This window comes from Mastigoproctus giganteus, chromosome 12 (genome assembly GCF_048544385.1).
Source record: "Mastigoproctus giganteus isolate SK-2022 chromosome 12, ASM4854438v1, whole genome shotgun sequence".
NCBI lineage: Eukaryota > Metazoa > Arthropoda > Arachnida > Uropygi > Thelyphonidae > Mastigoproctus > Mastigoproctus giganteus.
Genome location: NC_143586.1, coordinates 130002024 through 130026171, shown reverse-complemented (window position 1 = coordinate 130026171; position 24148 = coordinate 130002024). Strand labels below are relative to the sequence as shown.

Sequence of the window (24148 nt, the reverse complement as noted above, 5' to 3'; positions counted from 1 at the left end):
TCCACTGCTTTTGCACCAGCTGCAACATAACTTGAAATGGGTGTCACCAAACTGTATCAGTATTAGGCTTCGATTATTGTTGAATTCTGGGCGCCTGCAGAACAAACATCTTCTATTTTCCACACTTAATTGATCTACATATTAAAAGCGACACTGCATGAATTCCTATCCTTCTATCCCGATATTTAAAAACCTCCATGGGCGAGGCACATCATCTGGATTCAACGTGAATTGGGAAGCTTCTAAAAAGAGATAATTATCTTATTATTTTGGGTGACGTATTCAGTAACATGCAAGAGCGACAGTGGTTTTTACTCTCTGTTGTGCAACTGAAGTACATCTACCGCACGCACAGAAAACTTCGCAGTACACAGGAAGCCTTGGGTAAATAACGTGCAAAGTGGGAGTCTCGCTGTTAGGACAAAGTGATATCCGTGGTAGACAGGATATCTGAAGTGTACGATAAGCAGCGGCAAGCTATTTTACGGTGCGGTTAAAGCAGGTGTTTGTCCGCGGGTAAGGCTTAGAACTGAGACTTCATTCGTACAAGCGTTTTTGGAAGGTGAGTTTGATTAATGAATGCGAGTTCGACGGATGAAAAGAATTTTCGTGGCAGATTAATGGATATTTAGTTGGGCCAGTCCTAGATACTAACGTATCGGGATAAAATGGATACCCCACAATTTTCTAATGCACTATTATCTGCTTAGATTCATGTGTTATTGTTCTATGTATTGTACATTCACACGTTCATTTTTTGCATAACGCTGTATGACCTTTGTCGTCATAACATAAACGGTATATATTTCGACTATTCAAAAATCATTTAGTGAGGTTGCTGATAAAGTTTAGTTGTTCGTAAGTTGTTAATTATTACTGTTTAGTTGTTCATAAGCACTGGGAAAGAAAAATTGATTGTGCAGAGGAATAGAGTGAGCCAGTAAATCAAATTGTCTTATAATGGGAGATTTTAACCTACGAGAAATGGGAAGCATTCAAGGAAGTAATCTTGGAAGCTACATGTCCCAACTAAGAAAAAATATTCGAGGTTTAGGCCTAAAGGGATGTCAGATGAACTAATGAGACTCGTGGCAGAGAAGAAAAATGCATGGGATGCATACAAATTGTTAGGTGACACAGATGTCTATAGTAGATATAAGCTGGTCTGTAATCAAGTCACAAAGGAGATTAGGCAGGCGAAGACAGATTACGAGAAATCTTTGGCAAAAGATGAAAAGAAAAACAGCAAAGAGTTCTTTACTTATGTAAACTCTAGAAGGAAGGCGATGAATCAGATAGTTCCCCTTGATATCGATGGTTCGACTGTCGATGATCCTGTTCAGGTAGCTGATACACTGAATTCTGTAAGTATTTTACTTCTACAGTTACACATGAGGGTGGGGAGTTATTCAGGCAGGGGAATGCCAGAAGTTTATCAAACTATGGCAAAAAGCTAAATGATTTTGTTATAACTGGGAGCAAAGTGGAGGAGAAATTGTTGAAGTTAAACATAAGAAAGGTACCTATGAGATCCATCCAGTTATATTAAAGGAGTCAGTAAGCAACCCTTAGCCATAATTATGAGAACTTCCTTGGACTCAGCGGAGGTCCCCTTCGATTGGAAATGTGCAAATGTGTTCCCAATTCACAAAGGGGGATCAAAGGATGACACGATAAATACAGACGTGTTAGCGTAACTTCTGTTCCGAGGAATATAATGGAGGCACTGGTTAAAAAAACACTGCGGGATCATCTAAACAAGACTGCAGTTAAAGCTCAAACAAAGCATGGGTTTGTTAAGGACCAGACTGGATATGGGAAAAGCATACCAAAGGAACTGTGGGGGTGGGGGTGTTTATATATATTTTTATACTTGCTTCTATATTTATTTTCTTTATTTATTATTAAGCTCCCTTATCTTAAAAATCCCCTTTCTCATTTATTATTATTTATATTCTTACTATACCCCACTTTGCATCTGCCTTGTGTGTATCTCACAGAAGAATTCCGGTTCTGAGGGAGTTTCTATATTAGTGCACTCCTCCTTTGGATTTTGCTGTGTGTTCAGAAATGACCAAACTCCATTTTCATTAAGTTAAATACAATTAGTTTATTATACATATTTACAAATAAAAAAATTTAGCAAATCATTACACATTATTCACTAGATATAAGTACATGGCATGGATTACGTTCCTGGTCATTAGGCTCTCCTATCCATCATCTTCTTCTTCTTACTATTGGGCCACTAACACTCTCCTACGATCAGTTTAACTTAACTCTTTCTTAAATACAATTGACATTTTTATTTATTATTCATGCCTATCTAGCACAATCCTACATTCTTCTTTATGGTTAATACAATTCTTCTTCTGGAATTAAATGTCCACTTTACAAATTATTCTAAGCTAGTCTCATCCTAACACAACCAAATTACCCGTTATTGAAATGTACACTGGTTTATTTATTTCTTGATTCTCTCAGGAAACTTTCAGCATTTAGCGACTAATTGCACCACTTCTCTACTTCAGTAACATTATATAAGTTAACATACAACTCTACCTGCTATTTGTTGGTTAACCCGTCCAAAATTATTACTTTCCCTCCATTAATTAATCAGTAAATAAACCATAATTATAAACAATCCTTCTTTAAACTAATTCTAAAATATTTCTTTACTCCACTATAGAATATGCACTGAGTTTACTGAATGTGCTCTTACAATCTCAGTTAATAATTGCCTAATCCTCCCTTCAGTCCTTTGCAACTATATAGAGGTACTTAAGCTGTTTGAACACTTACTTCTGGGGATTTGAATCCTCCCGCTAATACAATGTTGGGCCTGTGACTTTCTGCTCTGCATCGGGGTCCACCATCAGTCTGAGACCGCTCTCCTTCAGCTTCGGGACTACTAACATCTGCCAGGGGTACTATCCACTTCGCCGATCATTCTTGGTGTCATATCTTCCTTCGCTGTGCCAGATCATTCAATAGGAGTCGCTTCCCTTTATTCTATTTCTCTCTGTAGACTGCAGGGCTGCCCGGTGTTCTTCCGTAAGCATCATCTCTCGCCTTCCTCCTAAATATATTTCTCGGTGGGCGTTTTCGGACTTCTACATTCCATCTCGAGAAAGTTCCCTATACTGTAACCTATCTATACTTTACTTAACCTATCAGAGTTTAGCCAACTCACCATAATTGGTCCTACTGGTGAATCACTTCTGGGGACTGTTTCCCGAGCATACATCTCCAAAAAAACTTTCATCACCCTTTTTCCTCCTTTATTTTTGCGCGCTCTTCCCTTTTTATTTCTCAAAATTTCGTAACGCCCTCCTTTCCTCAACCAATCATTTCTATCTTCCCATCATCATCTCCATTCTCATTTGCCTATTTCATGTGACGTGCAATAGGAAAAAGGTCGAGCTCCTTCCGGTGTAGAGAAGAGTTCCTCTTTCCAGAAATTTCTCGAACTTTCTATTAAGATGACCGGAAATTTCTGGCCGCTCAGCATCTCTCCAGAACCATGCAGAAAACATCCATTTACTTGACCCGTCTTGCCCCATTACAAAATGACCACTCCCGCTCTGTTAACGGTAAACCAGGATCGCTCCCCGCTGGTACCCCTACTGTAACCTCTGGAGCACTCCGTCCCCTGCCACTCCATCCACTGACCGCCCACTGTTCTGTCTCGCTATCTTTGCTTGCTCTTAGGGAGTGGGTGCAGATCATATGTCTCCCTAAGCCTATCCTCATGGTACATCCGCCCCTACATTAAGTACAAACTCCACTTAATTCAATTCCATTAACGTGAGACCCACTATCTTAAATATTTGTGACCTTAAATGTTTTCTTGTAAGGTTTACAATATTACTCTATCTAGCGTTCTTTCTTTAATTATACTGATATTTAATTTAACTTGCAAGACTTTGTGTCTTACAGAACCTCGTGAGGTACAAAAATGATGAATGAAACAACACAGACACAACAACGGAAACCAAACGGTACAGAGGGACTTTATTCAAAAATGGTAACATAGCATTGGCTGCCATGATACAGATGCAACACTGCCAAAGATGGAAGAAAGGGAAGAGGTGGTCCTCAGTAGGAAATATGGCTACTCCTAATGTCGATGCAAGCTTTGCACCGCCTGTCCACACTTAGAACAATGTTGTTGATCAGTTCTCACTGTAACATTGTCCATTCCTCTGTCAGCGCCATCTTCAGCTGGTAAACATTTTCTGATGGGTGTGGAAGTGCCGCTAGGCGTCTCCTCGGTGGGATTTAGATCAACGGAACGGGCAGGCCAATCCATACGAACAATGTCCTCACTTTCCAAAAGCATATCAACAGCTGCAGTGCGATGTGGTGTAGCGTTATCATCCGTAAACACGAACTCGAGGCCAATGGCACCTCAGAACAGACGCACATGGGGAAGAATTACCTCAGTACACCGGTTACAGTACCGCCTTCCAGTATCTGGAGTTGTGTACATCCATCAAAGATAACGCCTCCCCAGACGAGAACACCTCGACCGCCATATTGATCCCTTTCAGTAATGTTTACGGGGTGATACCGTGTGCCAACCTCTCGCCACATTAGCTGACGTCCAGAATCGCTGCTGAGACTGAATCTACTCTCATCAGTAAAGAGTACCTTAAGTAAAGATTTTGTGGTTGTAACCTTTAGAAATAGTGTTGGTCCTTACGTTTTGCACATCAGTGTATGATGTGGTCACAGAGCAACCTGATGCAAAAAAATAATTTTGATATCATGTACTTGGATTTTAGGAAACCCAAGATACTGTTGCGCATGGAAGACTATTGTACAAATTGAAGCATTAAGGGCAACTTGCTGCTATGGATAAAGGGATGGTTGAGTGGGAGAAAATAGAGCGATAATCAGTGGACTAATGTTACTAGTGGAGTCCCCCACGGTCCGGTGTTGGACCCATTGTTATTTTCTGTATTTATTAATGATATTGATGAAAGGTATATCAGGCTTAAAATCCAAGTTTACAGACGATACGAAGGTTGGCAGCGTTGTTAATGACAGTACACTACTGCAACAGGATCTAGAAAAGTTGAGCAGATGAGCTGAGAGGTGGCAACTGAAGTTTAACATTGACAAATGTAAAGTACTGCATATGGGTAGGAGTAACCCCGTAGTAACGTACCAACTGTGTGGTACTACACTCAGGGTACTGGAAAACGAAAAGGACCTGGTGGTAATTGTGCAGTCAGATATGAAATTTTCTGAACAGTGCATAGATGCTGAGAGTAGCTCGTAGTGGCTGTCAGTGATATACAGGAATTTTTCTAGCAGGGATAAGAAGGTGTAAGAAGGTGTATCCCCTTGTATAATCAATGGTCAGGCCACACATTGAGTACTGCATACAAGTCTGGAAGCCTAATTTTAGGAAGGATGTAGAGCTAGAACGAGTATAGAGAAGAGCAATTGGATATTGATGAATGGAACAAATGGTTGCTTTTACGAAGAAAGGCTAAAGTTCTGCAAATTGTAGTGTCTCGAGACTAGACAACTGCGAGGCGATCTGTTGAGGTGTATAAGGCCTTGATGGGATTCTTTCTCTTGACAGATTACTCGCCTGAGAAGACATAAATTCAAATTGAAAGAAAGACAGTTGTAGAATAGATGTGCGGAAATTTGCTTTTTGCCAGCTGGTTGCTGGAACAAACTTCTATCTATCGTTGTGGAAGTTGATAGCTTAAATAAATTCAAGGCAGAACTAGACAAACATTTGGAGTGAATTGGATGGGGAAAATGCGAAGGTGTTTTTTTTTTTTTTTCTGATGCTGTATAAGCTTGTTTTCTTGCATCATATGCCTCTACTAATGCCAATGCTAATTGCACGCGTCTTTTTTACGCCCATAAAATCAGAATAAACTGTATTATACATTAACTGGCCAAAACGTTAAATTTTTGTAAATGGCTTCATAGATAATTAAAGGTACTGAATGCAAATGTATTGTCATTTTATATGATTACAAGTTCCTTGGAGCTCCTTAGTCGATTTGGTCACTGGGAAGACAGGTGATCTTTTCGGTTTTCAGATGTTATTATTGCAGCGCGTTTAACAGCAGACACAATTGAGAAAACAAAGAAAATTATTGGTATGTTGACAGCAACCATCTCAAAAGCATACAATCACGAAAGGAGAATGCAGCTCTAAAAGGAAGGAATGCGACAAAAAGTGGGCACTCTAAGAACGGACCGTAGGAAGATAAAGCGAATTCTAATTCAGAATATAAAGTATGGTGTGCAGCAAATAACTGGAAAATTAAATTTAAGCAAAGAAAGATTCTTTTTCCAAACGAAGTACGTGGCGACAGTTGACGAATCTGGAATTTAGTGGTCGTGTGCCTATACCAAAGCGACTTTTTTTTTTGTCTAAAAACAAATCGAAATATTCTACTGGAGTGGTCCACCAACGCCAGGAGTGGACTGTCGAACAGTGGAAAAGGACCATGTAGTCTGACAAGTATCGATTTATACTTTTTCACACCAATGGTATTGTGTAAGTGGGAAGTGAACCTCATTAAACTGTGCATCTAGACTGTGCCGTGTTCACCGTTAAAGCTGGAAGTGTGGGGTATGCTCTGTTGGTACGGACTGGGTCCGCTCATGCCGTTAGAAGGTCGTGCATCTTTCTGTTGTATTGGATCAACTTCAGTCTACAGTGCTTCCTTTTTACCCGGATTGCGATGGATTATTTCAAGACCACGACACAATAACCCACAGTGCAAAAATTGTATCTAAGTGATTCGAGAAATATTCCCAAGATTTTTAACATTTACCCTGGCTGCCCACTTTTCCAGATTTAAGTCCGATTGAGTCTGTGATATGTTATAAAGGGCAACTGGGATTCGTAGTTCTCTACCGACCACAGTAGAGCAGCTGACAAAAAAATTCGCGCAAGAATGGTTAAATATATGAAGATAAGCTGCCTTAGACTCCTAGTAGAATCCATACATCGACGTGTAAGGTCTGTGATTCGACAAAAGGTGGCTCTACGAATATTGAATGATGGTTTCTAATTTTTTGGGCTACGAGTTTACCAAAAAAAGTATACATTTTCGTACTTGTAGCAATACATATACTGATATCACATATCTTATCTACATTTTATTGTAAATAATCATATTACATAGCTTAAAAGAACGAAAATAGAAAATGTGAGACACACAGAAATAATTGATAAAATAAAACTTAAATAGAACACATCACACAACCTAAATTCAATCTGCTGATTAAAGGTTAAATTGCATTAAAATGAAGTACTGCATATTACAATTAAATTGAGTCATGCATAAATCCAAAACTTTGTTATCAGCGATGAGCTTATGTAGAGTCGGGCTAGAAAAGATCGGATTGAAGACACTCAATGGTCAGTTTGTTCGGAAACACACGCCTTTACTTTATGTACGCCAGTCTTGTAATCCTGTTAGCTGAGCTGGATTTCTATAAGAGTGTAATTATTGCAATTTAATTGAAGTAAAGCCAATGACAGTGCTTCAAATGATGGGCAGACTGCATGAAATAGAATGCAAATAGTCCTGTCCGATTAATTGAGTCGATATTCACAGAATTCATCTAATTGCAAGACCTGACTCCAAAGATCAAAACAACCTGTTCGTAGGCAGTGATAAGAGAAAGCTGAATCCAAACTGGTTTTCCACCAAATCAAAAGCTCCCTTTTGATTTGGTGGAAAACCAAAATGGGATTTTTTTTAATAGAAATAAGGTGGAACAGAATTACTGATACTGTCGAAAACTGCTTTCAGTTCCAGATAGGTTATCACCATTTCTGCTTCAGTTCAAAGGCCTCCAGAATTGCTATTCTTCATCGATGAGTAAATAACTCAAAGAAAGACTGCGATTACTAATAGATAAGGAAAGTATCAGCGATAATTTGCTACACAATAACACAGAGTACGATATACACAATAGAACAGAATATTTCTGCTAGAGTTCTTCAAAAATGAAAACGATATCTCGCTAAATTAAGGTTACAACTATGTATAGATTCTGAATGCTTTTATTATTATTTTTTTTAATTTGAACGACTTCTTCAAATAATAATTAACATATGTGCCCGTTTATTTTCGCGAAGGAAAATGAAATCCACAAAAAAGCTTTGTCCCAACGAATTATGATGAGGAAGGGGTAGGTGTTACTGCATATATTGTAAAATATCTCACGATGACACCAATTATAATATTAAACAGCAGTTTTTATTTATCCCCTCGAGGTCGCTTGCAGATAGTGTTTATTCCACTTCCCTCACACACTGTGTGGAAAATGCCTGAGTTCCCATTCCTGTCTATGGTCAAATTAGATAATGAATCCTGTTGAGGTAGGTTGCGCTTTAAGCCAAGGAACTTTTCATACCGTAGGATTGGATTGGATGCTTCTGTTGAAAGCTTCGTAGTTTTCTCTCCTGAGAACTTTTTTGCTGGTTTTAGTTGCCTTGGAAAAACTAGAAAGAACCCAAACCATATTAAGATGCTTGAACTGCAAATACATCCGTAGGAAATGCAATTGAAGAATGGAAACACAGTGTAATCTTTCTGCTCTGAATTCAATATCAAATTCTTAAATTTAAATCTAACAAATTAAGAATCAGAGGTTGAAATCTTAACAGTAAAGTTCTGAACCAAATCTAGCATGTAAAGACGAAAACATAAGTCATCTCTTTGCATAATCGCACTTCTGTTAAGGCGGAGTTACTCAATTGCGTCATTTAATAAACTGTATCCTTCACAACAATTTTTTATTATTGACATTAAGCTAGACGCATGTGGTGTAACGAGAGATAGTCATTGCCTAATATTCTCCGAATTAGGTTTAAAATTGTTTCTTTGTACTTAGGAGAACAGTAGGCGTATAGTTTCTATTTTACGCTGTTTGCCATGCATCTTTGTATATTTTCCTATTCCGTTGTTAATATTTTAGGTTGCACGTAGGTTGCAAAGCCCTTGAGCTAAAGTAAACAGTGTGGACGTTATTTGTACCTTCATAAAACAAGCTAACGTATTTAATCTTCCAAATTCAAAAAAGTCGGTTATTCCGAGGTGTCAAGCAAAACGTCTATCTGCACTTTTAGCACAGTATTATTCAAACTTTGAAATCAGCGGGTGGAAAAACCAAAAGCACGACTTCGTTGCTAGTTCTATATCTGGAGTGCAGAGATAAAGCTGTAAGGCTGTTTATCTGGCCGCATACACTGTCTGTTATTAGAAGTTCCTGGTTATCGCTGCCTGTTGTACTCAGTTTGCCCAAAGTGAAATGCTAGACAACTGAATAATCTTATCGGAATAGTTTTTTTTTTTCGATTAGCTATTTCTATAAGATTACTTCCTTCTAAAACCAGAGTGGTGACTTCCTTCTGGTGCATTATTGAAGGTAGGGGGAAAAAACTACTAGACAAAGAAAACTGGACCTTAATACCGTAAGTACTGTAGCACCTAAACTCTTCCATTTGTGTTTTAAGGCTGCTTTTAAAACTAAGACCATAAAACTCGTAAACAAAGATTTATTGAAAGAAATTACTAAGCTGTATCTAAAACGTAACCTGTACACTGAATATTTATAATTATAATAGAACATATTAATCTGCTAATATTTTAATATTTATTTATTAGACAATATCAAAAAGAATAAATTTTTTTCTGGGCAATTTTCGCAGAATGAACACATTGGTCAACAAGAGTTGCATGGTTTCTCCTTGATGGAGCCAGTTTCATCTCAAAAGCACATGACTTTTTTTTTTAGAATGCCATTTTTTGAACAAAGATTCACGTATTTCTTTCATGACTGATTTTAGGGATTTTCATCCTGGAACAATATTTTTCAGAAACTCTGTGGAATGATTTGGGGCTCTAAGGCTGAAACTCTTCGATGCTCAGCTATGGGTCTTGTTTATTCCGTAGCTGAGTACTGTGCTCCTGTCTGGATTAATAGTCCTCATACCAAATTAATCGATACACGCCTTAATAGTACGATGCGTCTGATTTCAGGCACAATCAGATCAACTCAATGGCTGCCAATCTTGAGTCATATCCCTCCACCACACCTTCGAAGGAGTAAAGCACTGCTAAAGGAATACCAGAAAATTATGGCAAATCTGCACTTACCCATCCATAACGACCTACCAGATATAGTTATAAATAGATTAAGATCTAGACATCCTTCTATTAGAACAGCGGAGAGATTGAAAATTATTAATTTTAATCTCTTAAAGGAATGGATACATGAATGTAGTCAACTTTCTCCTCCAGGATTTAAAAATACTGAATGGATTTCGGAAAGACCGAATGGTTTTAACCTACCTCGGAGGAGATGCACCAAAATAAACCGAATAAGAACTAGACATGGCAGGTGTGCAGATTTCCCTTCTAAGTGGAATAAGAGTTATACTTCACGATGCGACTGTGGTGCTGATAGACAGACTGTTCAACGTATTACCCAAGACCTGTATCCTGAGAGCATTTTGGGTAAAACTGGAAGAGTTCCTGATATTGACTCCGGCATCAATTGAATATGTTATTAATTTAGATATACAATTGTAAATAAATGAGTTTTTCTTTTTAATGCTGTCTTCCGTTTTTGTTATATGTAGTCATTTATGTGTATTTTTTCCCATGCGATAAATAAATAAAGCCCAAAAAAAGCAGACTATAGAATAAATGCACTTTACAGCCACAGCATACTTACACAAATAACCAAACCCTCTTTAATGGAGATTTTTGCGTATTGTTGGTTCATCTCCAGTCCGATAATCGGAATTCATAATTAACTGTTCCCAATAGACCCTAAGTGACTAAAGTGCCTGTAGAGTATGATATCATTGTTTATGTGAATTTATAGGCTAAAATGGCAGTGAGCATCACATGTACCCCTTAATCAGATGATATTAGCAATATAGGTGTATTATGGTAACCTCAACTCTTGATCTGGCTTTCAGGAATTTTCTTCAGGTCGTTATGACCAGCAGTCAGGCGTAACAACCCAGGCGAAACAGTTAGGAAAAAAAAAAAGAACACTGGAATCCATATAAAATTACCAGGCTTAACGAAATGTAGTGAGGATGAATTTAGAATAAATATAGATGAGCTAAGAGCATAATCAATTTGATGTTGGTTTTTACGTGCTTCAAGCATTTAAATAAATGCTTGAAGCACGTAAAAACGTGCTTCAAGCATTTATTTCTTATTTATTATGCTTGAAGTCTGCATGTTGTCACTAGAGACCACTTGCTATCTCAAGAGGGACCAGTTAGTTTTGAACCAGGCAGTCTTAGCAGTCTCATCTTTTAAACAGATGGCAGTTAACCTTAAACTCTAAATTATGGAGGCGATCCGTTTGAAAGTAGAGCAATTCCAGGGCAACTCGTTGCAAAGGTAAGTTTGTTCAGCTGTGAAAATTAAGACCAATGCATTGTCTGCGCAGTTTAAATCGAGCTGGACACATAAACAGATTAAAGGAAAGATAGAGGTTATTCTTTAGAGGAAAGATAGAGATTTTAAAGAGGTTATTCTATTTAGTATTATCCAATTTAGAATTGGTGCCTTTAAATACTCCCGATACTGTTCTTATGTCAAAGAGCTTTGTCCTTATTCAATAATAAATAAATCCTGTTTTGGTTTGGTTGTTAGTGCACGAAAGTGTTGTTATTATAAGCAATGTATTGTTTTCTAGACTGTCGCTTTTTGAACAAAGATTCAGGTTTTTTTTTTAACTGGCTGATATTTTCATCTTAAAAAAATATATATAGAAATGTACTTTACAGACACAGACACAGCATACCGACACCTGATAGCTTTAGAAGCCTTTCGCAAAATACAAAATAAAGAACAAATTTGATCTCAGAAATAAACGAACAAACAGAAATTGTTGTTCACATTACTGGGTGTTCACTTAAAAATGGTTAAATCGCAGGAATTATTTTATGGCTTCGAATTGAACTGTTCACTTCTCAACTAGTAAAGGATAAATCTGACATTTTGTATAAATCGCAGCAATAGCGACATTATAAAGTACTTTGAATGGAAATAAATTTAAAGTGATAACAGTAAGAAAGGTTTGATGATTAATGCTACTTTTATTTGGTCAATTTAGTAGAACGTATAACTTAGAAAAATGGTGTTAGTCAAGATACAAATTTTGTATAAACCGTGGAAGATGACTAATTTCTTATTTATTATGAATGAGTTTGAATAATAACTGAGTTATACTCTTTGATAAATTAAATTTTATTGAATACACGTCCTGTAAATTAGAATTGTAAATTAAAATTCCTGTAAATTAAAATTGTAAATACATTTTAATTCACGATTTTCTAAAATAATATAAAATTATTCCTTTATTGTTATCTTTATGCGTACGTAACGTATGCTTGTACTGCAGGTTTTCTTCTACTGGTTCGTTGCATTCTCCAAACTTGAGAATGGGCACTGACATGTTGAAAACTTGGAGGTCAGCTATATATGTATTCTTCGGGGAGTTCATCACATCCCTTCTGATGTCCCAGTTTGTGATTGTCCTGAACTACTTCGGTCATACCGAGGTAAGTACTCTCTCTCTCTCTCTCTCTCTCTCTCTCTCTCTCTCTCTCTCTCTCGTATTTTAAATTTCGAATTTTTGTCCCTAACTGGCAATTTTTTTATTGTGTCTACCTCTTTTATCTAAACATTTCTCCATCTTTCTGCTAAATACTTTTTTTCGAGAAATCTTTGGAACCAGAATTTTTATATGATGATCATAAACAAGAAAGATATTGGAACTTACTGTATACTCGAGGGGTTGTGAAGGTTGAGAAGACTTGTTGATGTTTCACTTTATATACGTTTTCGTTTTTGGAAAATATATGTCAAGGAATGATTTTACAAAGAACAGAAGCAGAAGAGATAACTGACGAAAAGTTAGTTCTATGATTTCGGAGTTCAATAGCGAATGGCCTTGGCTAATTGAGGTGCGCCTTCGGACGAATTTTTCAAAAGTGGGGAATTGCAGATGCCAGTTCAGAAGAACAATGCCCATGGAAGTATCTACCGAAAAGGCATGCAAAAGAAATTGAACATTGAGACAGAGGAGAGAGCGAGTTTGTAAAAGCAGGTTCATTAATTAATCTGTCTGGATCGAGTCTAGGAGTCTGAGAGAAGTTTTGGGGGAACCATCATAGATGTGGAACAATATTCCATGTTAGGGGGATTTGATATTTGTACAGAATGAGTAGTTGTATAGAAGGAAAGTAAAGCTAGAGCGAAAAATGAAAACCCAGTCTATTGCCGCAGTTAGAGATTAGAAGTCTAGGTTTTATCCCCCCTAAAAAAAGATACGTGATGCTGTTTAGAAATGCAAGCGGTATCGAAGACCAGCATGGGAGAACAGCAGACTCCTTTTGGTGAAAAATATGACAGCACTGCATTTTAAAAGGACTGAAGCCAAATTAAGGTTTCTCCTTCACACTGGAGATAAGCATTTTAGGAAATCCGTGATGGGTATTTGAGAAATTGAAGTGTTTGAGCAAGATTTCTCCTTAAATTGGGAAAAGCGGAATGTAATGTTGCTGTTGGCAAAATCTTGGGGAGGATGGCTAGTCAGTAAGAAAAAGTCATTAATACAAAGGAGAAAAGAGTGGATCTCCAACATTAGTTCCTTTAATATTCGGAACAAATATTAACATTATATAACACATTTTCAAAAAAGTTCTGTGTATTTGCATTTGAACTTTATGGATTTGGATATTCTGATTCTGACCTTAGCTTTTTCACACCATAAGTGATTTGTAAATGAAAGAAAAGTAAATAGGAAATAATCCTATATCAGATTAATTAACAATGTTTAACTTCTGTACAGAGTAGAGTATTAATCTTTGATACAAGTAAGCAACATCCAGAAAAAAATGGGTTAATAAAAAAAAGTCGAGTTAAAATCTATTTCACAACAGTTTTGCTGGAACTACATGCCTGTACAAATATACTGACATCTGCTTTTTAACATTCCCCTGGCGTTGTTGGTAGAATGGTACTATGGTACTTAACGTTGCCTGTACAATAAAGATTGTTTACTTGTATTATCCATCAATAACTGTTTTTCGTCAATGTCTTGTAATTGTACTAATTTAAATACAATGATTCGACATTTTTTTATGAAAAACTCAAACAAGGAAGGTATTAGAACCTAATAATGTTTAAGAAATACGTCCAAAGGGAGGCAGTTCCAGGACGGAGTGCATTGCATGCATGTCAAAGAAAGTAGGATGTGATACGGATAGCCTTGACAGCTGACCTAGTTCATCCATCTACAAAGTCGCTTGCATTTCTTAAGACTCTTACACTCCGTCATATTACTGCTGTCTTGTTCTTCAAGGTATTGTCACTGTACTAACTGATGGATGCTCTACCTCTGCATGTTTCTGCTAGGATTTGGAACATAACGATCGCTCTGGATGTTCAATACTTCGAATCCCAGGAAAGTTCAAAATTCGTACACCGACTGGATTGACTGTCTGATTATCAAGGAGGTTTTGGAAAAAGGGAGGAACTTTGTAACTAAATCGCGCCCTTTATAACACTGGTTTATCTCACCGGGATTCTTCATCTCTAAAGCCAAATCCGTGCTGAAAGAACGCCGATTTTATGGTGCAAAGGACATAAAAAGAATTGGTGAGGTCAGTCCAAATATGATTAGAAACATTTCTGAAGTCCTACAAGCGATTTCACAAGTGCGTAGCTACGTAACTTGATCAACCTTAAAAGTTACTTTTAACTTAAACCTGTTCGACTTTAAAAGAAATCTTTCAAGGTTTTTTTTTTAAATATCTTTTCATTCTGCACTGTCATTCTAATGTCTAATGCGTGGTCATTCTAATATCTGGCTTTCTTTAAGTATTATTATATTACTTCTGGAACTTAATTGTCAATCCTTGTATTTTTTATTTTTTTCTAAAACAACCAAAAAATGGTGTTCTCTGGTCTTTGCGCTTTACATTGCCTGCAATTGTACAAATAGATGAACAATCGCCATTACTTAAATAGCGATTGTTCGTTGTGTCTTTAGCCTAAATAAATTACTGTTAAAACATTGTTAAATATGCCATGTTGAATTTACTTCTATTTATTAGTAACATTCTCGATATCTCATAACATCTCTCTTTCATGCAGTATCCTCTACTAGTAAATAAGACATATATTGAAGGAGGTCAGATGCTTACTGCCTTACTAACTGGTTATCTTTGCGGGTGTTTACCAAGTGGAATCATTGCAGCGAAATATAATCCTGGAAGGTAAGCGGCCCAAGGAATAAAGAATTTAATCTAATAATAACAGATGAGTCTTTGTTAAGAAGTTGAATATTTTTTATACTAAATACGAATGTCAATTTTGAATTACAGTTTTATATTTAAACTAAGCTTTACAGTTCATGAGAAAATTTAGCATAATAAGCATCTTTAAATCCTTATGACATGAGTTGCCTGGATACTCATTTGAAATAACTCTAACCATGCTGTTTTATTTAAAAATATAATACCACAGAGTACGACGAGCCATATTTAAAATTTCTCTTAGAATTATTTAAAAAATGATCCTAAATTTATTTAAAGGACGCTTAAAACTCTTAGAAGGTAGAGGCACCAGTTTTTGAATCTTGTCTTATTATAGCTGCATGTAATTAGCCTTTTTTAATTATGTGTAAAATTATTTCATCCATCACACACATGTTTTTCATTTTAGTTTTTGACTATATATTGATCTTTATTGTCTGCAAATAGAAAGAAAATCTACCAAAGATTTACAGCTAGTTTAGCCAGAAGTTTTACTGTGCAAAGAAATGAAGGAGTTAATTCTTGGAGAATGAGCAGTTAGATGCGAGAAGCTCTCCCGCATGTAATTTGCTGTAAGTGCTCTCATTAAAATGCGTTATAAGAAAGATTACAGTCACAAAATGATCATTCTGGAAACAGTCATTAAATAAGACGCATGAAAGGGGCAATTATCTTTAACAAGGCAACAGAGAAAGTCTAAGAGGAGAAACTTCTAGGCTTCAAGGGATTCTTATAGCAATGAACCCAGCTGAGATTTTTGATTCAGAAGATTATTATTAGCAGTTAAGTTAAAATTGCAAACATAATGAACAACGTTATAGAGAGGGCATGACCATGATTTATATATACCCATATATTTGTAATATTAGCAAAATATTGTATAATAATTCAATTACGATAGGAAATACTTGTTAGTATATCGGCTTAATCATTTGGGCCCAGGTTCAAGTCCCGTCGTCTACTCAAGAAATGTCTGACCGCCCTTTTCAACTGAAGTTGAGTTAATCGTTCTACTGTGAATAACCGGTCATGAACACAACCGGTCATTATCATCGTTCACGAAACATTCATTATGTTAGGTTAGGTTATGTTATGGGATACACATGTGAAGAACAGACTAGCTTTAGTACTCGATTAGTACAGCAATATAGTAGTGGAGGGAAGCGACAGGCTTTTGCAGCACTAACCAAAAAAAAAAAAGAAAGAAAGAAAGAAAAAAAGTAGATAATAAAATACAAATAATAAAAATACAAATTAGCGCTTCCCTTCTCATATCGGTTGACCTTTATCCTCATCCAGTTGACCTTTGAATTTCTTCACACTGTCAATCTCAATTACTTGCGGAGGCAACTGTTCCAGTGTTCAATAAATCGCTGGCTAAAAGAAAACTTCCTACAATCTAGTCCAAAGCTCTTCCCCTGTAATGTGAATTTATAGCCCCTCGTTGTAGAATTCTTTATAAAAGTGAAAATTCCTCACTCATTCATTTTACTAACTCCACTTAGAGCCTTATAAACCTCCACCAGGCCCCCCCCCCCTCTAAGGTTGCCAAGCGCTGTAGCCCACATAATCGAAGTCATTCTTCGTAGGGTCGCCCATTTGCCGATCTTATCATGCGAGTTGTCCAGTCTTTGAGCCCCTTTCAAGAAGCTCATTGTGTTTTCTAGATTAGGTCTCCATACACGGACACAGTATTCCAAATGAGGTCTTACAGTTGCCTTATACATAGGGATTATAACCTTTCTATTTCTACAGGATAATGTTCGAAAGACCATCGATAGGACACCATGGAGTTTTGTCTCCTGTTTACACTTCTCAGAAAACTTCATGTCTGCCCACATTGCAATTTCCAGATCATTAATGACTCTCTCAATCTTTAAGCATTATTCCGCAAATTTTGGCATCATTCCCTTTATCCGATCTTCGATGACGTTTATGAAAATGAGAAACAACATGGCTGATGACCCGATCCTTCGGGGAATCTACTTCTGATGTTGTCAGAAGAATATCCATTGATCAAAACCATCTGCCTTCTGCCTTGCAGCCATCGAGCAGTCCATTTTAGAATCTTTCCTGTAGTCCCAACATGTTAATCCTATTTAGCTGTCAGCTAAATCTCTCAAGAGGGACTGAATGAAATGCTCTGCTAAAATTTGAATAAAATGTCGAAATTATTCCCTACATCTTGCTTGGCCGATTGCGAATTTAGATTTTAAGTTCATGCTGTTTGGTACAACTTCTAGTGACCATGTTCGAAATCTGTGAGATGACCGTACAGGTATCCGGAAAATCGATTGGCTGAAGACAGGAGCTATCCCAATTGCGTGATTCCTTCGGTCGGTTTTCTGAACAACACCCCCTTCCCCCTACGTTCCGGGAGATAAATCCATGAAATTCACTCTCGAAATTAGCTAACTCGGCCACACTGTGTTAAAAACCGATAAAAGTTCTTTCTGTTGATATGGGCTTCGAACTCGGGCCTCTTCCACACGGTGTGGGAGGACGGCTATCGTAATTACTGTAGTAACCGCGAAGTTAAAAAAGTTTGGTGGGCGAATAATTGGGAAATTATTCTGCCATTGGTAAATGTTGCCTGGCTACAGAATCAAGCCAATAGGTGACAACGAAATATTTCCATACTTTCTTAAAGTTTATTTTATTATTTCTATTTTTAATATATTTACCTTGTGTTGTATAATAAAGTTTGCTTAAATGTATTTTAACGTTCTCATTTTGTTTATTGGTGGGTTCCAGAATATATCAAATAGCGGTAGGCAGTGCGTCTGTTCTAAGTATAATTTACCCGTTCGTGATTTCCTACTCGAAGGACATCTATGCTTTGCTTCTCCTAGCCTTCATAGGGATGTTTTTGGTAAGTATGGTGCAACAGTAAGCAATTTTGAACACTACTTTATCTTACCTGTGTTTCCATTATCGTTTATCTTTTGTAGATGCCATTGTACCTTGAGTATTGTGTTAAATTGGTATATCCCAATGTGGAGAATTAGCAAGGTGTAATCTTTGAGAAATACTTCAAATTTCGCTCTAATTTCACGTTACTATCGATTGGCAATTTATATTAGTTACATCCGTTGTACAGTTCATGTGTAATGTTACAGTTTTCAGATGGTACGTCCATTCTTAAAAAAACACATTTTAATAACTTCTTTGTAAAAACTAAAACTTCAATTATGTGGCATACTTAAAATTGAATGCTTGATTAAATGAATTAACTAATCATTTCACTGTTGGCAGGGAATGACATCGCCAGCCATCCTTGGTATCTTTGGGAAAAATAATGATGGGCAAGTTCAAACAAGTTTTTTAACTACAGGAATATCAGGTAAAGGTCTTATACGATATTGAAATTAACTTATTTAAAATATAATTGGTGCAAACCATTATAAAAGCGATGAAAATGAAAAACAGATTTTAATTTTATTAATTTATTTGGCATTTTAAAAATATCTTGATTTTTACAATAGCTTGGTTGTTTATAATGTATTTAGCACTTTAATTGAATAAAATATCTTCTAATAATGCATTTTATTTATTAATCTACTCGATTATCCTTTATTGCTTTAATTTCGATAATAATTTGTTTAAAGATAGAACGATTTTGCATTGTAGAATTAAATATTATTTTAACATCATACATTTGAAATAACTGTTGCTATAATTACATGGAATAATTGTTAAACAGTTTATTATTTCTCTTAGCAATGAGTTAGTAAAAAAAATTCGTTAATATAATTATTGCACTATTTAAATAATACTAAATAATATAAGATAAATACGAGCGCTTGAATATTATAAATAATGTTCAAAATAATTTTTTTAGCCTTCATTTAAGTCGTTAGGTGACAACTAATGTGAATAACTATTACGTAACATAACATTACACACATTTCTGGCCTTTTACCGAGTTCTGTACTCATTACAGTGCACCAAGGTGGATTTGAACTAACGTTCAGGTGCCTCCCTACATAAGATACTATAAATGATATGATTAGTCAATCTGTTTCTGTTTTATAGAAGAAACAGTTTCTGTAACTTACCGCATGTCTAACTTTTCTTATTATACTTGGATCTGCGTAATTTTCTAACTTTATCAAATATTGTTTTAGGTCGATTCTTTGGCATGGGTTTGGGCGCTTATCTCAGCATCTTCGTGAAATGGGAAATAGGATTTTATGTTTATGGTAAGTATCTGCATTACTATATTATAAGAAATATTATGTGCATTGATTTAATTGGCTCACTGATCGGTCCCTATATATAGAAGTCCATTGAAGAAGTTGGTTCCTCCCACTTCTTGAACAGACCTGAATATGGGGAGAATAAAATCTTAAAATTTTTAAGATTATTAAAAAATCTTCATTTTTTAAAGAAAAATGAAGGAACAAATAGTGACCTTGGTTGAAGTCTTCTGGAAAATGAAATGATTCTTAGTATCAGAACATAAAGACGTCATGTGTTCAATAAAGGAGCTTTATTTAAGTATGAGAATGTTAGGCCACATTGTGTCTTGAAATTACTGACATTATTGCACACTTTAATTTGAAATCTTAGAACATTTTAATTCTTCTAATGTCGTAGATCGACTTTCAGATTTTTGGACACTAAACAGGTATTTGCGAACGTGTCTCTTTCATGATGCTAACGAAGTTATCGAAGTCTCGAAGCTAGGTCAGCAAAGTAGAGTTCATATTGCAGGGAAATAAAAAATCTTTGAAGCTGAATCATTACCCCTAACTCCAAATAGTTTTGTGTTGATAAGGATAAAATTACCCAGTAAATTGCTATCCCATAGGATATTTGGTCTAATATTCTCTTTTAATTGAATAACAGAGGATTCTAACTCTTCTGAATAGTGGATATGGATCTGATTCCTCCAGGTGGGCTGTCAAATTATTTGGAAGCACTTGACTGTGATACCACAGTGTCATTAGTGGTAAAATTAATTCTCCTAATGCGCCTCGAAAACTTTACAGATAATATAATAAAAACAGCAAATTTGTGTGTTCGTCCGGTTAAATTGTAAGGTTCTTTTAAGGCTGCATAAGTTATTTATGCAGCCTTTCGCCACATGTGAAGAGTCTCAACTTAGCTTATACGAAATCATTCTAAAAAGCACATTTACTTTATACGAGGGGGGCATGGCCTTAGTTGCTAATGCTCCTAAAAACCAAATAACAACAACAACGATGGGGGCGGCGGATTTTATATACCTCTTTAAAATTTTGTTAATATTTCAGACATCACAAAGGGACTTTTTAAGTTTTCGAATTCCAAAAAAATGATTTTCGCTATCTCGGAATAAAAATAATATATATTAGACAGTTTATAAATAAAAATTAGATAAACGACGTACATATATGTATGAATGTATAATGTCAACATAAATATATTATTACATAATATCAAAGTTTAAGATCGCATTTTGCTTATAACATTTTGGTATAAATTTAATACTGATCTGGTCTACAGGAATTTAATCCCACAAACAATATTCCCTCTACAGGATCAATTGGTGTCCTTTGGTGTATTGTATGTCTTTGGCTGGCTCACGAGAAACCTTCAGTTTATTCAACTCTCACCAATGAGGAAAAACAAGTAGTTTATCCAAAGCTGGAGCAAGATGCAAATCAGGTGACAACTTATATTTCGTATGATAAAACTGTACATCGTTCAATTAGTATTTTAATGTACACTCCTAAAGCGATAGCATCAAAGTATCGAATACAAAAAGAAATTCGATAACGAGCTTAGCTCTATTATAAGGTACTTAGCAGTTTTGTGCATCTAAAATATTCTTTTAATACATTTACGAATAACTAAGAAATAGTTTTATGAATAGCTGCATAATTATGCTTTCTCCCTAGATTTCTACTGAATTTAATCAGATTACAATCCTTTTTTTAGAAATCAATCCCATGGGGAAATATTTTTTCGTCTAAGGCAGTGTACGCCATAGTCATTGCTGACTTCTGCCAAGGATTTACTTACTTCGTCATTTCTGTTTATGCAGTAAGAGCAGAAAATATCCTCCTGCAACTTCACCAAGATACCAAGGTAAATACAAGAAAAAAAAAAATAAATCTTCAATTCAGTTTAGTGAAGTAATTCGATTTTAAAATCTTTAAACTCCAATTTTCAGATTTCCTTCTTGTTTCCTTTAAACTGGATATCCAGTTTAACCTCTATTTATCTTTATTTTATATAAAGTTAGATATTTATTTTATCTATCTTTATTTTAACCTCTTTATTTACAGTAATTGCAGATATAAAAATAACATTACATGGTTTTCTATGATGAATTCGGTGTAATAATATTTCCATGTACAGCGAATTCGAGAAAACCCGGGGTAATACTCAAATGGTTAAATGAGTTTTTTTCCACTTTACTTTTAAGTGAAAATAGCGTGTGTACTTTTATTTTCCAAAAACATATTGTAAATCATGTAATTATTATTTATCATTCGCATTCTTTATTTCATTGAGTTCATTTTATTGCGAATTTAGTGAGCAATGTTAAACGTTCCTATTTTCTGTTATGAATGACAGCAGTTAAGAATTTTTTTTTTCATGAAATACGACGCGTGCATCATATCATGCGCAGTAACTATAGTGAAGTAGCAAGCATTCTTTATTAACATGTGTGTAACTCGTTCTTTTTCCACGTGAATTTTGCGTGAAGAATAAAATTGATTTTATTCTTCATGCAAAGACAGAAAAAAAAATTAAGAATAAAATAAAATTAACAAAATTAAATGAAATGAACCCCCAAAAGAGAAAGTGTACACTTTCTGATGGGCCACAAAAAAAGAAAAAGAAAAATAGCGTTTATACCCTGTACGCACGAAAGATGTTTTATTTTATGTGAAAACATCCTTAGGAAACGTACACTTGAAATTGTATTTTCAACACTTTTCACAATTCTATAGTAAACGACGAAATCAAATCAAAACTGGTTAAATTTTTAAAATTGAACAACTAGAAGTTATGAAAGACGTAGCGTTTTATGCTCACGCCTGCTACTTACTCTACCGAATTAACGTTAGTGTCTGAGTTAGCGTCAATAGCATCATCTAGGAAGTGACATCAAATGCGAGACGGAAATGACATAACTTCCGTCTCACATTTTCGTTACCAATCAATATTACGTCTGTCCGAAAAATTTAGTAGGTATTGCCAAAGATGTTTTTACATAAAAAAAAATGTCGGTGTTTTTCTTTTTATTTTATTATTTTTTTTTCGGTTGAGCGTAAAAGTACAGAGTTGCCCATACCTTGGTCACAACAAAAAAAAAAAAATGATAAATGCTTGTAAATCACTGTAGTTTTAAACTCATTTGACCATATTTGCTGTCCATGAGAAGAGAATAAAAATTTTATCTTAGGTATTGTTATTCTATACAAATATTTCAACAACATAATTTCTGTTATGTCATAGAAACATCTTGATGTAATTTCAGTTTGACAATTATTTAACTTTTTTTCCAGCTGTGTATTCTGTCTGTTGTGCCTTTTGCAAGTGGTACTTTAATCACGCCAGCTGTTGGTTATTTGTGTGATTACTTTATTAGCAAGAATATCTCTGCAACGAAAATCCGAAAGATTTTCACTTGTTTAGGTAGGTTTCCTTTTAAAAACTATTTCAAATTCTTAAGACAAATGAAGTTTTTTCATGCGCATATCTAAATTATGTGGAGTTAATATTAGTATTTGAAATGGCCACATAAATAAACAAATAAATAAATATTAATTTATTGCAAATACATCAAGCCCATCACAGCACATGGCTAGGGGCAGGTAATAATACAAAGGTAAATGACATAAAATAATCGAATATATGTACATAGCAGATTTCATATAGACATTAACAATGACTAGGAATTATAGTTATGAATTAAAAAAAGAATTTGCAGAATATGACATTTGGCTTTCAGTTGCAATTACTGGGTTGAATTATTTTTCTTCATTTTATTGGAGATCTGACTCCTGTAGGCTTCAGAGTTGATTAACCTGTTGCGATCAATGTTATGGTGATTTATGAGGTAAAGGGATGCATTGGGAAACATTCTGTCCATTTTTTTGAGCCTGGAGAGGTTGGATTTAAATTACTGGTTTCCTGAATTTTCCCTGTTGGGGACAGCTATTATATTGGCTAATTTTGGTGAATCACATGCAGAAGTGATTAACTTTGCAAGAGGCATGACTCCAGACTCGTTGATCGTCTGTTGCAGAGGCTTTGTTTTTAGGTTTTCATAAAGACGTTGCCTGGATATTGTATGGGGAAAACGAAGCTTACTATTGAGGGACAAGGATATTCTAGGACAAGGAATTTCTCGATGGTTACTTGATTAGCATCAGACCAGATTTCGGAAGCATAGGACAGAATGGAAAAGATGCATCTCTGAACATGCTTAACGACTGTTTTTCTGTCTTGAATCGCTGCTGTTTCTTGTTTGATTAACCATTTTGCTTTTTGAGCAACATATAAATAGTGGGCATTAAAGGAGAAATTTTTATCAAAAACAACTCCAAGGTCTTTGTAAGCGTAAACATTTAGGATTGGGACATCTGCAATTTTTATTTCTATGTGGTCGGGTTGTTTCTGAAGAGAATAAGTAATTTGAGCAGATTTGATTGCATTTATAGTCATATTGAGATCTTTTAGATACTTGATGATTTCACAAATCTGCGAATTCGCATCATTGATAACTTTGCGAATATCATCACTGGCTTTGGAGATTATAAATAACTTTAAATCATCGGCATATGCCAGTAGATTTGGATT

General features: G+C 35.5%; 1 protein-coding gene across 1 annotated transcript in view; it reads left to right on the top strand.

The window, feature by feature from the left end:
• The first annotated feature begins 372 nt into the window (after positions 1-372).
• Positions 373-24148, top strand: part of LOC150077418 (putative vesicular glutamate transporter eat-4) — a 39555-nt gene continuing 15779 nt past the window's right edge. The window contains exons 1-9 of the mRNA XM_090386110.1: positions 373-562; positions 12427-12586; positions 15186-15307; positions 18101-18218; positions 18602-18689; positions 19474-19548; positions 20871-20998; positions 21272-21421; positions 22852-22981. Of these exons, the coding sequence (XP_090242236.1) occupies positions 12467-12586; positions 15186-15307; positions 18101-18218; positions 18602-18689; positions 19474-19548; positions 20871-20998; positions 21272-21421; positions 22852-22981 (931 nt within the window). The 5' untranslated portion in view covers positions 373-562; positions 12427-12466. The remainder of the gene's footprint in view (positions 563-12426; positions 12587-15185; positions 15308-18100; positions 18219-18601; positions 18690-19473; positions 19549-20870; positions 20999-21271; positions 21422-22851; positions 22982-24148) is intronic.